The sequence below is a fragment of the Dufourea novaeangliae genome, unplaced genomic scaffold (genome assembly GCF_001272555.1).
Source record: "Dufourea novaeangliae isolate 0120121106 unplaced genomic scaffold, ASM127255v1 scaffold99, whole genome shotgun sequence".
In the NCBI taxonomy this organism is placed as follows: Eukaryota; Metazoa; Arthropoda; class Insecta; order Hymenoptera; family Halictidae; genus Dufourea; species Dufourea novaeangliae.
The window spans coordinates 1233423-1246759 of record NW_015373982.1 but is presented as its reverse complement, the minus strand read 5'-3'; the positions used below and the strand labels follow the sequence as shown (position 1 = coordinate 1246759).

At 46.9% G+C, this 13337-nt stretch overlaps 1 protein-coding gene across 1 annotated transcript; it reads left to right on the top strand.

Annotated features, from left to right (window-relative positions):
* The first annotated feature begins 936 nt into the window (after positions 1 to 936).
* LOC107187143 (polycystic kidney disease protein 1-like 3) lies at positions 937 to 6304 on the top strand. Its single transcript, XM_015575152.1, has 2 exons — positions 937 to 1057; positions 3780 to 6304. Exons 1-2 carry the CDS (start codon positions 937 to 939, stop codon positions 6302 to 6304), a joined length of 2646 nt encoding a protein of 881 aa, XP_015430638.1.
* The last annotated feature ends 7033 nt before the right edge of the window (positions 6305 to 13337 follow it).

Genomic DNA, 13337 nt, shown 5'->3' with positions numbered 1-13337 from the left:
CCCACAGACGAGGGACGACACGAGCAAATTCGGCCGAATAAGTCTGTTCATTGAATTCCATTTCTACTTACTACCAACGACGAACACACGTGTGTCGGATGAATTTTCAAACTCGTTTTTCCCGAAAACCGAACTCCACCAACGTTATCTCGATCCACCGCCGCGGAGCACCGTCGCGATCGGTTGCGTGTGTCCAGTTTGTCCCGCGCGGATATCGAGAGCGAGAGCGAACCGTCTCGTACCTACGGTTCATTCGGCCGACGATCCAGGAAACTCGGTTACGCAACGCGAGATAGGACAATGACGTGTCCAGCGATCGAAGAAAGCCCGTGGAACAGAAAAAAGAAACAAAAAAAAAAACGAGTCGAATCGCACGTGTGCTGTTCGTAGGTTTTTACCAGCGTCCCTCCTCAACCTAACCCAATGTGTCCCTCGTCGACGATAGCAATTTCCCATCCCCCCCCCCTCCCACTTTCGCGGGCTACAGTTCTGCGTCCCGCGTCGTTGGTCCATTCAAGCAGACCAAGGCGTTCTCTCGTTATCGACTGTATCTCTCTCGGAGTGACCGCCGATGAAAGGTGTATCGGCCATATAACATAGGGGGCGGGGGAGGGGGAAGAACGATTTCTCGGACCCGTCTCGAGAAAAAGGATGCGCCGTGCAAGTCGCCACACGCACAAATCAAACGGAGTCTCGAGAGCTTGTGAGTCAAGCCGGCCCGCTTCTCGCGGATGTCTCGAACGTGGGAACGTGTGATTCGTGGCCTCGGTTCGGATAGGTCGCGCGACCTTTCTCGAATTAATCGTCGGACATCGGAAGTATATAACCCTTCCCCCTCCCCCCCGCCCCACACCCTCCATCGGCTCGGCTCACCGCGCTGTGAAGGAGCTCTCTCGGATTCAATACGAGTTTTGCTTGTTTTTTTCTTGCTTTCAGATGGTATCGAGAAGACCGGCGGCGGCGGCGGCGGCGGACCTGTATAGGTGGCTACTATTGGCCGGTCTTATCTGCTGTTCACCTTGTCAAAGCGTGTCGCCCACTTTCGATAATAAGGCTGGTAAGTTTACGGTATCGTCGCGGCTTTGTCGTCGGTATGTATCACCGGGGATTGTTTGGATGCTGCGCATGGTAATTGTTTTTTTTAGACAATACCGGTGATTGTCGTGTTTCCCGCGAAAATTTCTTTAGTTATTTATTCATCTACTAATTCACTCATTTACCCATTTACTCACTTATTCGTTTACTCATTTACTCAGTTACGAAGTTACTAATTTACTAATTTACTAATTTACTAATTTACTAATTTACTAATTTACTAATTTACTAATTTACTAATTTACTAATTTACTAATTTACTAATTTACTAATTTACTAATTTACTAATTTACTCAATGTCTAAACTGGCATAGTCCTTTCGTACAATAAGTTATATTAACAGGAATATGAAAAGCGAACTACGTGTAATAGTATGACAGAAATGGACTGAGTTAGGTTGACAGTATTGAAGGGTCGGTGAAAATATACATTAACAAGTAGATACGCTGTCTGTAAAATTGCTAGGGTAGCAGAATTATCAGAATGTTAGAACATAGTGTTTAATAATGTAAATAAACTGACAAAAAATTGCGAATGAAATGTTGCATTAACATTGATTCGTAATAATATTTATTTTTATGGGTTACATTGTAATAATATTTATACATATTAATTGGTTACACTGGTCGAGCTTGGAATCAAACGATAACAAACCTGCACGCGGTTCGCCGCGAGATATCTAGAATTCGTGATCGAGTTTGCGACCGACCTTGCGGATACATACATACATGGAACTGTCCTATGCAGTCGGAAACTGCGGGAAAACGTGTTCCGGTGCCACGAACGTGGAAACTGCAAGAGAGCAGACTCCGCGTGAATTCTATCCGGCGAAGTTTTTTTTCTTCTTTTTTCATAAAAATATATCTCTGTGCTTGAGAAATTTAGCGAGAATACGCAACTGTGTGTGTGTGTGTGTGTGTATTCGAACGCATATGTGTGTGTCTCGGGTCAGTAGGTCAGTCGTCGGCTCGGCGCTAAAAAAAAAAACACACACACTTGCGCGTGTGTCGATACACGTGCAACATAGGAAAACGCTCGTGTAACATCGTCTCGAGTGTTTCTGATTCCCGTGTCGGGTTTAGGCCTTGCGTATATTTACGTACATTCGTATCGATTGTTTTGTCGAATCGATTCTCGATTACGCGAGAATAATGAAAATTGTGAAACCAATAGAAATTTTCACTGTGGTAATCATTTTCGCATCTCTTCTGTTTAATCGATAAAATGTAATTATAATTTTGAAAGGTGTCAACTGAGTATTGATACATTCGTGAAGTATCATATCGTTTATATTCGACACCTATATGTTCGATACTATTCGATACGGTATCATAATTTATTTTTTTAACTCTTCCATAATTCTTTTCGCAATCGTAATCTCGAAAAGTAAAGACAACGACGGGACGGTGAGAAGTGTTTCGTCGACGTGACAACGAACGACCGAATGATCGCGAGAAATGCAGAAAATATTCGACGCGATAGTTGATAGACGCGTAACAATAAATCCGTGACGCGGAAAGAAGAAATACGTTCCCCTTCGTTCTTGACGACGGCACGAACTGCAAGCTCTTAAACCTTAATGAATCTTTGCTCTGGTCCTCGAGAAACGGAGGCACAAGCACCACCACTAGATCCCTCGAAACAGCCTCCGTCCGTCTTCTACTTCTACCTCGCAATCTTCCGATTTCGTGCACGCTGTGAATACCTGCCGAGAACGATCGTCACAGAACAGTCCTCTGCTGTGATTATCGCCGATATATCCGCCGTTTCTGGAATCGTTCGTTAGGTATAAACCAGAAAAAGACTTCGTAAAAATTGTACCCCACGTAAAGGTACACTGACGTGGAAACTTGGCTTCCGTTAGGGGAAAAAGTGGCGTATGGTCTTCTATCACTTGATTTCGGAAGTTTCTGAAATTTATGCCAAATTAATATTCGATTTAACATTTTATTTAATATAACATTAAATTTTATCACCGTCAGTTGCCACGCCTTAAAATCATGTACATCCTATTTAGTCATTTTTTTTTTTACTTTCAATAGTAGCGGAAATAATATTGGTGCTCTTGTTAAACTTAACACCCTGTATATACACACGATCCGTGGGTTTATGTCGCTGCCGCCGCGGCGCACGACACGTGTATTTATGCGACACGACTCGAGTCCTGGCGCCTGCAGAGGCCGTTTCGTCCCCATGGGACATTCGGAGACAACCGTGCGGTGAACCTCGCAGCCCACTGCGTATGTTCATACCTCCAGCGACATACCGATGAAACATTTATCCGTACGTGCTCGTAACAAGAAAACCGGAGGAAAGAAAAATGGCGAAACGAACACGCGTGGCGGGCTGCGAGGGGTTTTCCTGTACGAAACGAGAATATTATCTGTCTATGATAAATTAGGGGAGAATCGTGAGACCTGTGATAAAAGGGAACCGTATAATAAAACCGTGTGATACGATTAATCACCGCACCAGCGCGTCGTTATTCAAGGTACATAATAAAAAGATACATAAATAAAAAAATTAAAAGCAGTAATAGGGACGAAGCGGAAGCATTCAGCGTAGAAATCCTTCTGAACAGTTATCGAGAATTTACTATACATCACGATATTATATTCGTTTACGTTGGAGGTTTAAAAAAAAAAAAAAAACGACCTGATATCCCGGGATCTTTCTGTTCGCAGGACAAAACGAGAGCAAGCCCCGTGTATTCTCGCCCCGAATGGACTACGACGAGTGGACGCCACTGGGTCGTGGTGATCCTCTGAAGAACAATCCTACCTTCGATTACGTTCCTCCGGTTCTCGACAGGGTTCAATACTGGTTGGATTCACACACCACCGAGCCGTCCGCGAAGCGCGACATTCTCGTGTTGGGTGTCACCGCGAAGAAGACCAGCCCCAAGATACCGGAACAGTTCCTGAAGTTCGTCGACGGGCCGAAATTCACAAAGTCCAACCAAGATGTTCCTCACAGAAACGATTTCACCGGAAGTACCGGCGCGGAACCGCCTAAAATCGTGCGAACGACCAACTTCCGTAACGGTCCTATCGACTACAGGAACCAAAATAGAATACAATCTGTGCCAGCCAGCTATTATCCGTCTTCGTATTACGGGCACAAATCGAAACCGTACACGATGATGCTACCGCCTCCGTTGGTCCAAAAAGAGAAGATCGTCAGCTTCGTCGAGCCGACCCAACAGTTCAGCACGCAAACGGAGGAGGGACCGCTGCTGGGGGATTCACCGCAATTCTACGCGCTACCATCGAAGACCTACAACAATCAACACTCACCGACGAAATCGCAGCAGTCTCAAAACCCTTCGAAATCCCCCAGTAAGGCAGTTATAGTCGAGACGATAAAGAGCGTGCACGCAGCCTCGTCGGCGCAGACAACGAAATCACGATACGAAACTGTCACTGCCACGCCGTCTGTCTCCTTCGAGAAGTCCAATTTGATCTACCAATCGACCCAAACGCTTTCCGGCGGCTGGCCAGGTGGTAACGGTCCCCCGTCGACGCCGATCACGTCCGACACGAGTCAATCTGCATGGCAGTCGACCGATTATTCTCGTGATCTCTACGATATCGATCACCACGTAGCCGCAGCCTCCTCGAATCACGAGGTCGTGGTCGAGCAAAACGCGAATATAATCGTCGACGCGGGTGGTAATGGGAATGGTGAGGTGGTCGTGGGACAGAAGGAGGAGGCTGTTTCGTCGGAAGATGCGACGTCTTCGTCGATGGTAATGAACGTCACACGTAATTCTACCGATCCCATCAAGGGCAGCGATGAAGCGAACGTAGAAACGGAGTCGAGTCCATCTTCTGAAAAGATGCATATCGTTATGGCTAACTCGCCAGGTGGCTCTGACGGGGAGGCCCAGAACTCGAGAAAGGAGCCAGTTGCCTTGGTGATGCCGATGAATTATTCGGAGAAAAAGGTGAATCCTGCCTCTGAGAATACTCCAATGCCAGAAGCAACGTCCATTGTGCTGGAAAATGCTTCCACAATAGAGACAGAAGCGCCCGGAAGTCGACCCGAGTCACCGGTTCGATCCTCTGCGACTGGTTCGTCTGTTTCAACCGTTTCATCGGAGGACCATCAAGCCCCGCTGGTGCCAGCCATTTCACCGAATCGAATCACTCCCTCCCATCGTCAACCCGCCTATTCTCAAGCTGCCCCGATTGTTTCGATCCCACGGCAACCATCCACGGGATCAGTTCACTCGTTTGGATTCCCGCAAGCCCCCCTGCAATCGATGATGCATCCTCAATCAAGACCTAGTCACGCGATGATGCAGTTCCTCGGTAGCATGCGTCCAAACATGAGCTTCCGACCGGCAGGCTCGATGTCGATGATGTTCCCGCCGATGACTCACATGCACGCACCTCCTCCGCCTGTGAAACCATCCATGAATCACATGGGATCCTCAATGGGTATGGATCAGTCGCGTCTGCCACCGATGCAGGATTTCTCTATGATGTTCACTGACCCACCAGCGCCCTCTTCTCTAACTTCGCAGCCAATAGAATCGGAGGATCATGGTGCTCCAGATCGACATAGACACCGAATGCCCGAAACGACCACACCATTCGCCACGTCGATTATTTTCCCTGTAGCAGTTTCCTCGACAGAGCATCCGTCTTTCGTCTCTATCACAAATGATCCAAGCTCTATAGAAAATTCTCCTCTAGGGACGATACTCAGCGAGGAAAAGGCCACCGCATCGCCGCGTCCTCCGACAACGACCACCACCACCAGAATCACCACCGTTCAAAGTCTGACCACCGATCCGATCTTCTCTCATTACAAGCAACCCGCCAAACCCATACGCGGCCCGATGTACCTGATAATTCAAGGCCACTCGAAGGTCAAAACATACAAGCCGACCGTGACCAAACACGGGATGCCGATCGAGAAGAACGAAATCGTGACCGACAGGCAGCTCTCTAAGCTCGAGCAATTCATCAAGGAGAACACGAGGAACGGTAACTCGAGCACGGAAGCCGCGACGGCGATGATCGAGAAGAAGAAAACGGAGGATAAGGCGCGGGCCGAAAAGATCGCGCAAGCTCATCGGAACAGCTTGATGAGCCTGGTCGAGAACGGTTTGGGGAGCTTCACCGTGTCGCCGTCGCCCTACGCGACCGAGGAGGAACATCAGCCGAACTCCGTGACCACGATCGAGATCAATGGAAACTAGAATGATTCACGAACGGTAATTCCTCGAGGGATTAGTTTTCGCGTCGCCCGAAAGGTCATCGACTTTCCCACGGACCGTAGGGCGAGCGAGCTGGGGTTCTGGAACGTGGATCCTGGCGATTCGATAAGTGCACGCGTATTCGAGGACATATAGATGCTGAATAGCGACGCTAGCCAGGTGTCGCGAAACGCGTTCCAGATTTATCATAGAGTCAGAGCCACTTGGCGGTGGTCTATCCGCGAAATATTCGTTTATTATCATTATTACGATTCTTTTTTTTTTTTTTTTTTTATGTTTTTCTACGATATTTATTCTTCTTTTTATCGTGTAATTCCGCAGTCACTTTTGTAGAGGCTCAACGCGGCAGGTTTGCAGCGCACACTTTCCTGCCTCTTCGTCTTTCCTCGTCGTCGATGAGAGGAGGCGCGTTTATTTCTAAATGTGCCAATATATATGTATATATATTTATATATGTACACCACACTCGCAACACGCATATACACGCGTACAAGGAGAGAGATATTGCTCAACGAATTCTGACGCGCAGCTGCGAATTTGGCTCCAGTAGGTGGCGATCGGGGTTACGCACGATATACAGTAAATCATCGATGAGTGTTCGAAGGCTCCTGAGTGTTCTGGGCGCTTGACTGGGTCCACAGACACACCCCTTCAATGGTGGGGATGACGTCTGAAAACTCAGTGTTTAGGAGCCTTCGAACACTCATCGATGATTTACTGTGTGTCGAGTTTTTGATGGTAAATGCTGCGTGGGTGATCGTCGTCGAGAAAATCGATTTGTTATTTTTCGATTCGTGGCATTGATTCGTAGGACTGTAGACGAAATTTTTTACGATTCGTCGATCGACGACGGTGATCGATGATTCTTGGCCACCCGGCGGATATATACATATATTTATCGAGAAGCTGAACGTCAGGGACGATTGCTTTTGTATAGGATTGTATTTATCGTAGTAGGTAATAATTGTATACGATCGACGTATTTATCGTACTCGACGCGAGGAATTGTCCCGCGGAGTTGTACTCGCTTCTCGGCCCCTTCCCCCAGTATTCTACGCGGACTTCCTTATATAAAGTATCCTAAAAAAATACTAAAGTATTTCATTCTGTATAGGTGCAGAAACAACGTGATCGATATAGTTAACACGTTCTTCGTAATACAGTAAATCAACGATAAGTGTTGGAAGTGGGGTTACGTAAGAAAGATTAGAATTACAGGTTAGACTAATTAGTATTACGAAGAATGTATTAACTACATCTATCACGTTGCTTCTGTGCATGCGCAGAATGTGATACTCAAGTACAGTAAACCTTCGACTAATGCTCGAAAGTTAAACAAAAAAATAATAAATTTCAAGCCCAATTTCGATACCTCGCTTTTGTATTTTGTCAGTGGCCGACATAGATTACAAAGAAAGCATTTGACGTAGGTATAGTTCCGAGCATTTATCGAGAATTCACTGCGCATGCTTCTTGAGGATATTTTATATAAACGAAATTTGGAGAGTTGGCAGTCTAGTATGTAATATAGAAGTCTGTTACACAGACACGCGATCGATCGAATACACCGCCTTATATTTATATAAATCTTGTTCGACAAACGAAATCCTCGACACTGCGTACATCGTGTTGTTAACGCTAGTCTTTACGTTCATCGGTATCCTAGTGAACATTGGTGTCGATCTGTTTTTCTCCATAAAAATTGGTAGCCACACACGGGTGGAATGGTGGATTCGTGGCACGAAATCCCAACCACTGTCGTGTCTCTCTCGCGTTACGAATTATGATGGATGGATGTGTGTCTGTGTGTGTGTGTGTGTGTGTGTGTGTGTGCACTGCGTTGCGTATGATAATTGTACCTGACGGTCGCACGTTCTGTTGGATTTTCCGTTTGTCAATAAATTCTCGAAATTACAAAACACCAGGATCCACCGCTACTAAAAATCGAATATATTTCGTGGTGGGATTAAAGCTGCCGCGAATGGTATACATACACATATAATGCACTTGGACTCGATTTACCCGCCGCTAACGATCCTTGATTCACGCCTTCGACTTCTTACAAGCCCAAGCAGACGGTGGTAAGACCTACTTCTTGGTTCTGTTTTTTCCTCGAGTAACGCGTCGCTCAAGCGGTTTCAACGGCGTGTCAGCCTTTGTCGAAACACCAGGACGCATGAATTCGCACGAGAGAAATAAAGAGAAAGAGGAGTGGGTGGAGGGGAGGACGGCGTAAAAAAGAAAAAAAGAAACGATTAGGTTGCAAGGTTGAAGGGTGAAGGATGAAAAACGGTAAGGGGACCAAGAGGGAGCAGCAGACACAAAGTCAGAAAGAGGGAGAAAGAGAGGGGAAACGATCAGGATGAACCGAAAGTACGAATTTAAGGTTAATTTATGGCGTAATTTAGTTTCAATGTCGGTAGCATAAATCTCCCGTGGAGGGCAGGGGTCCAGGGGCCCCGCGACGTGCTTGCCGAGAGTAAAAAAGAAACGAAAAAGAAAAGTCAACGAAATAAAGTTACCGGCACGTAGAAGCCAAAACCGGCCGCGACTGCAGCACCGGTAATATCTTTTTCTCTTTCTCTCCCACATCCCCGAGGAACATCTCCCCTCTCTTTTTCTTCGTTTCCCTCTTAATGATTTGGTTTTGCTTACCTCGGATTCCCACCGCGACTGTCGGCCCGATTTAATTTCATTCGGATGATAACGGATGGTTAATGGATTTTTAACGATTTTCTTTCTACCGATCACGGACCACTAACCGATTTCTAAACGTTTCGCGGGGATCGGGATGGTTCACGATTTTTCGAAAAAGATTAGGGGGAGTGGGGAGGTAACGTCGAAACATCGTTTTTTATGGATTTCACACTCAGAGATTAAGCTGATTCCCACCCCACCCCCTTGTGTCGGAGGACACACTGGGTGACCGGTTCGCACCTACATCCTCGGTCCTACTTTTCTCACGTACGTAGGGGACGTGATTTTTGAAGTGAATCGATCAATACAATTAAGACGTTAATTGTTCGGGGGCAATTTACACGCTCGGAACGGTCCAATCGTCCGTTTCATTACGATCGAATCCAGATAGATCCCTCAATTTAAACAAAATATTATCATCCTTATGTATTGCGGTTAAAATTAAAACGAATCATATATATATATTCTCCTTATTATTTCTTTCGTATTTTAGCAAATAATTTGGTCAAATACGAGAAAGTGACAGCCATTCATGAACAAACTTGTGAGTCACCGTATGTAGAATACTAATTTAAACAGTTGTACGCTTCGGTCGGTTTCTGTAAGCTGGAAATGGTGCGTGAAGACTCCGAAATATTGGGTCGAAACGGACCCAGACACCGTCTTCCAAGATTTAAACACGTTACTCGACGAGAGATTGCAATCGTGTTCGGAGACGAAACGATTTCGAAGGCTCCGAGCCATCGTCGTACGTCGCTGTGTGTCTCTCTTTTCTCGCTATAATTTTCTCTGTCGCGCGCACGTTCACGGCGTGATCCTCTTCGCGGGTTGACGGTAAAAGGAAGACACGGAACGTGGGAAAAATTGCACGGTTCAACGGGTTGACACGAAGACAGAGAACCGCGTCGAAAAGGTCGCGTACCCTTCGACCTTAATGAAAGTTAAATGCGCGTGTGTGGATGGGTCCGCGACGAAGATGGCGGCGGCGGCATTATCATACCGTTAGGAGTTATAATACCGGTGGTGTATCGACGGTACGAAGATACAGGCGACGATGCAACGTCGAGAAGATCTCGCCGATTCGTTCTCGATGGAGATTTTTTCGATCGCGTTAACTCTAGTGTCTTTAATCGATCAAATTTAGTCGCCTTTTAATCAATAATAATTACTATATTAAAGGGACTTAAAGATATTTTATCGGAATCATCAAAAATGTCGAGTTCAAAGTCCCAAGTGGACACAAAGGTACTCGGTTATGAACACCTAGGGTTAAACGATTCGCGAACCTGTACGAAGGCTAAATCGAGAGGGACGTTATATTTATTTCTAGGGGAGCCGGGGAAAAAAGTTGTCCTGCCATTCCAGGCGAATACGAACGATCGCGCCGGTTGCATCCTGTTGCGGTTCGATCCATCATACGCACCCTTCCCATGGTTTTTGCCTATATTTTCACCGATAATGCCGTGTGGAAGTAATTCGTTGCATAATACGACTGTCAATGAGTCTAAGTAACTAGTATGGAAGTTTAGAAAAAATGTTAATGAAACCCAATATCGTCTCGGAAGCCGCAGTTTGCCCACAGTTGGAAATTATCCGAAAATGCCCCAGTATTTATTACAAGAAATGTATTTCTCCCCTATTTACAATAATTAATATAACTCGAAAATAAAGCCTCGAACGTAATTTTGTCATTCTTGATTTTCGTCTTACTTTAGCATCTAGAATCCACCTTGTGAAAGTGTCCCACTATTTTTGGTTAAGAAACTCTATATCGCTAGATGTTCGACGGTCGTTTATCGAAGTAGTCACGTTCACGCCGGGCGGGGTTCGTTTCGGCGACGATAGCGGCGCGAACGATCGAATCGTGAATCGAATTTCCCATAACGGCAGGCCACCAGGGAACCGCCTCGTCTTCGTGTGTACCACTAGGCAAACCGCTTCTTTTTCTTGATCCTACGTCCTCGTCCTCGTCCTCGTCGCGTCACGGTGCGAGTTCTAATCTGGAACGTGGTGCTCGTCTACGGGAAGCGCAGGCCTCATTGCACCGCTCGGGAAACTAGAAACACCAGTCGCGAAAACAAAAAAAAAACTAGCCCAATGTCTGTGTCCTCGTACCGTATCTCGCCTTAGTCGTCGTCTTGCTTCTGTTCCTTTCCTTTCCTTTTTCCGTTCCGTTCCGTTCCGTTCCTTTCCGGTGTACTCGGAACCCACGCCTCTGGCATCTGGTTCGGCCCATATTCCTCGTACATACGCGAAGGAAGTCGTGTAAAATGGTGCGGAAAACTGACGCGGATAATTGGGAGCCAAACTTTCAGATAAAGGCGAAATTAAATTTTGCACTTTTGATGGGTAACGCAGAAATTCATCTACAGTAGAAAGATGCAAAGATTGTTTTCCATTCGTACGAGAGGTGTTTCCAACAATTCCCAAGTTGTGCTCCGAGTGAATAAAGATTAAAGGACGTGAAAAGGAAGAAGAAGAGTTTACGTTTGAATCGATACCGTCTTCCGTTAGTGCTCGATCCTCAGAGTACTCATCCGGTTGGATTGAGATGCTTCATTTTGCAATAGTGGATAGCAGTATAGAAAGAAGGATGATTTTTTCAAGTATATTCGGTGGACATTTCCGTTCGTTTTCGAACAGTTGCATCCGGATATGTCGAGCGACGTTCTTAATTCGGTGGAATCGCGGTGGAAGTGCGACAGCCTGCGCGGAAGCAGCCGGGGGACTACCTTCGTCGGTGCAGTTGCTTAGATTGGTAGCGAAAGAACGAATACGTTCGATGCAAGCTAGACTCGAGCTCTCTCTCTTTCTTTCTCGTTTCCCCTTTTTTTCCATCTCGCGTGTCGTCAGAATGGTACGTGAGTTCCAGAAACACACTGACGACTGCTCGATTTCTCGTATCGATAGATGCGGCCTGTCTCCTCGCAGAAAGGCTTCGCCGGCATCCCTCGTCCGGCATGCCAAACGCTTCCCGTTGTCGCCAATTCGTTTCTCTTCGATTCACACGTTACGAGAATACTACGATCCAGTCTTACGAACGATTCAAACGGGAACTTTTATCGATCGACTTATGTTTGCCTATAGATACCAGTCGAAAACCCTTTCGTCGACGATCGAAAGTGACGACAGATCTTTCAGCCTACCCTATCTGTCTTAACCTCCAAAAACGTGGAACGATCGAACAAACGGGGTAGCAAAGACACGATGCAAGTTAAGGTTATTGTATAAATCAGTCGTGGATTTTCGTCGATGTTCGCCAATTGGAATGCGCGAGTCGCGTAGAGTCAAAGAATCGCGATATACGTCGTATGGGTCACGAAACGAGAATACGTGATGGCACGCGACGGCCCCTTTCCAATCCTTTTCACGTTTCTCTCGATACCCCCGCGCTGTCGCGTCGTGTCATCATCGTCTCCGTGGAAAAACGGAATACGAAATTCGTCGGTTTGGATAGAAGTATTCGTTATTCTTCCAGTGTTTCAGTTCGTTTCGCCGTTCCGGGACCCAAGAGTATCACGATGCAATTCACATCCGTTTAGAACGGGTGAAAGTGGAATGCAAATCACATCCCGTTCAGTGGGAACCGAAATTCGGAACCGTCTTCATGTACTTACATACGCGATCGGTCGCACGGGTAGGGAAGGGTATCCGATTTACGTGTACTCGCAAACGTTACTGGTTGCGAGAAGAAAGTTTAGCCGCTGATTTGGACGACGATGAAAGCGCCACTTCGATTTCCGGCTCGTCAATACCACGTCAAGTTTTGCGTACAATCGGTCGAGATTAGAAAGTAATTAAACACAACGATAAAGGATTACGTTTCAAAACTCTTGCGCATGCTCCTGGGATTCTGTGACCCCACGTTCTCATCACACGGGGTCTCTGGCGCCTCCACTGGGGGTTCTATGACCCCACGCTCTCTGTACACGGGGTCTCTGGCGCCACCTGCGGGGGTTCTGTGACCCCACGGCTCACCACAAAGGAACTCGGGCGCCTCCACTGGGGGCTCTATGACCCCACGCTCTCTCCACACGAGGTCCCTGGCGCCACCTGCGGGGGCTCTACGACGCCATGCTCTCTCCACGGGGTCTAAGGCGCCACCAGCGGGGGTTCTGTGACCCCACGGTTTCACCACGCGGGATCACTGGCGCCACCACTGGGGGTTCTGTGACCCCACGCTCTCTCTACACGGGGTCCCTGGCGCCTCCACTGGGGTTCTATGACCCCACGCTCTCACACACGAGGTCTCTTACGCTTGATCCACCGGTGGTTAAGGATTCTACTAACCACTCGTGTTTAAGCATAGCCGGTGGTT

Excerpts from the sequence above, each read along its gene's own strand:
- LOC107187143 (XM_015575152.1), top strand. The coding sequence starts at position 937 with ATGGTATCGAGAAGACCGGCGGCGGCGGCGGCGGCGGACCTGTATAGG. Across the intron at positions 1,058-3,779 it reads CACTTTCGATAATAAGGCTG|GACAAAACGAGAGCAAGCCC; the intron begins GTAAGTTTACGG and ends TTCTGTTCGCAG.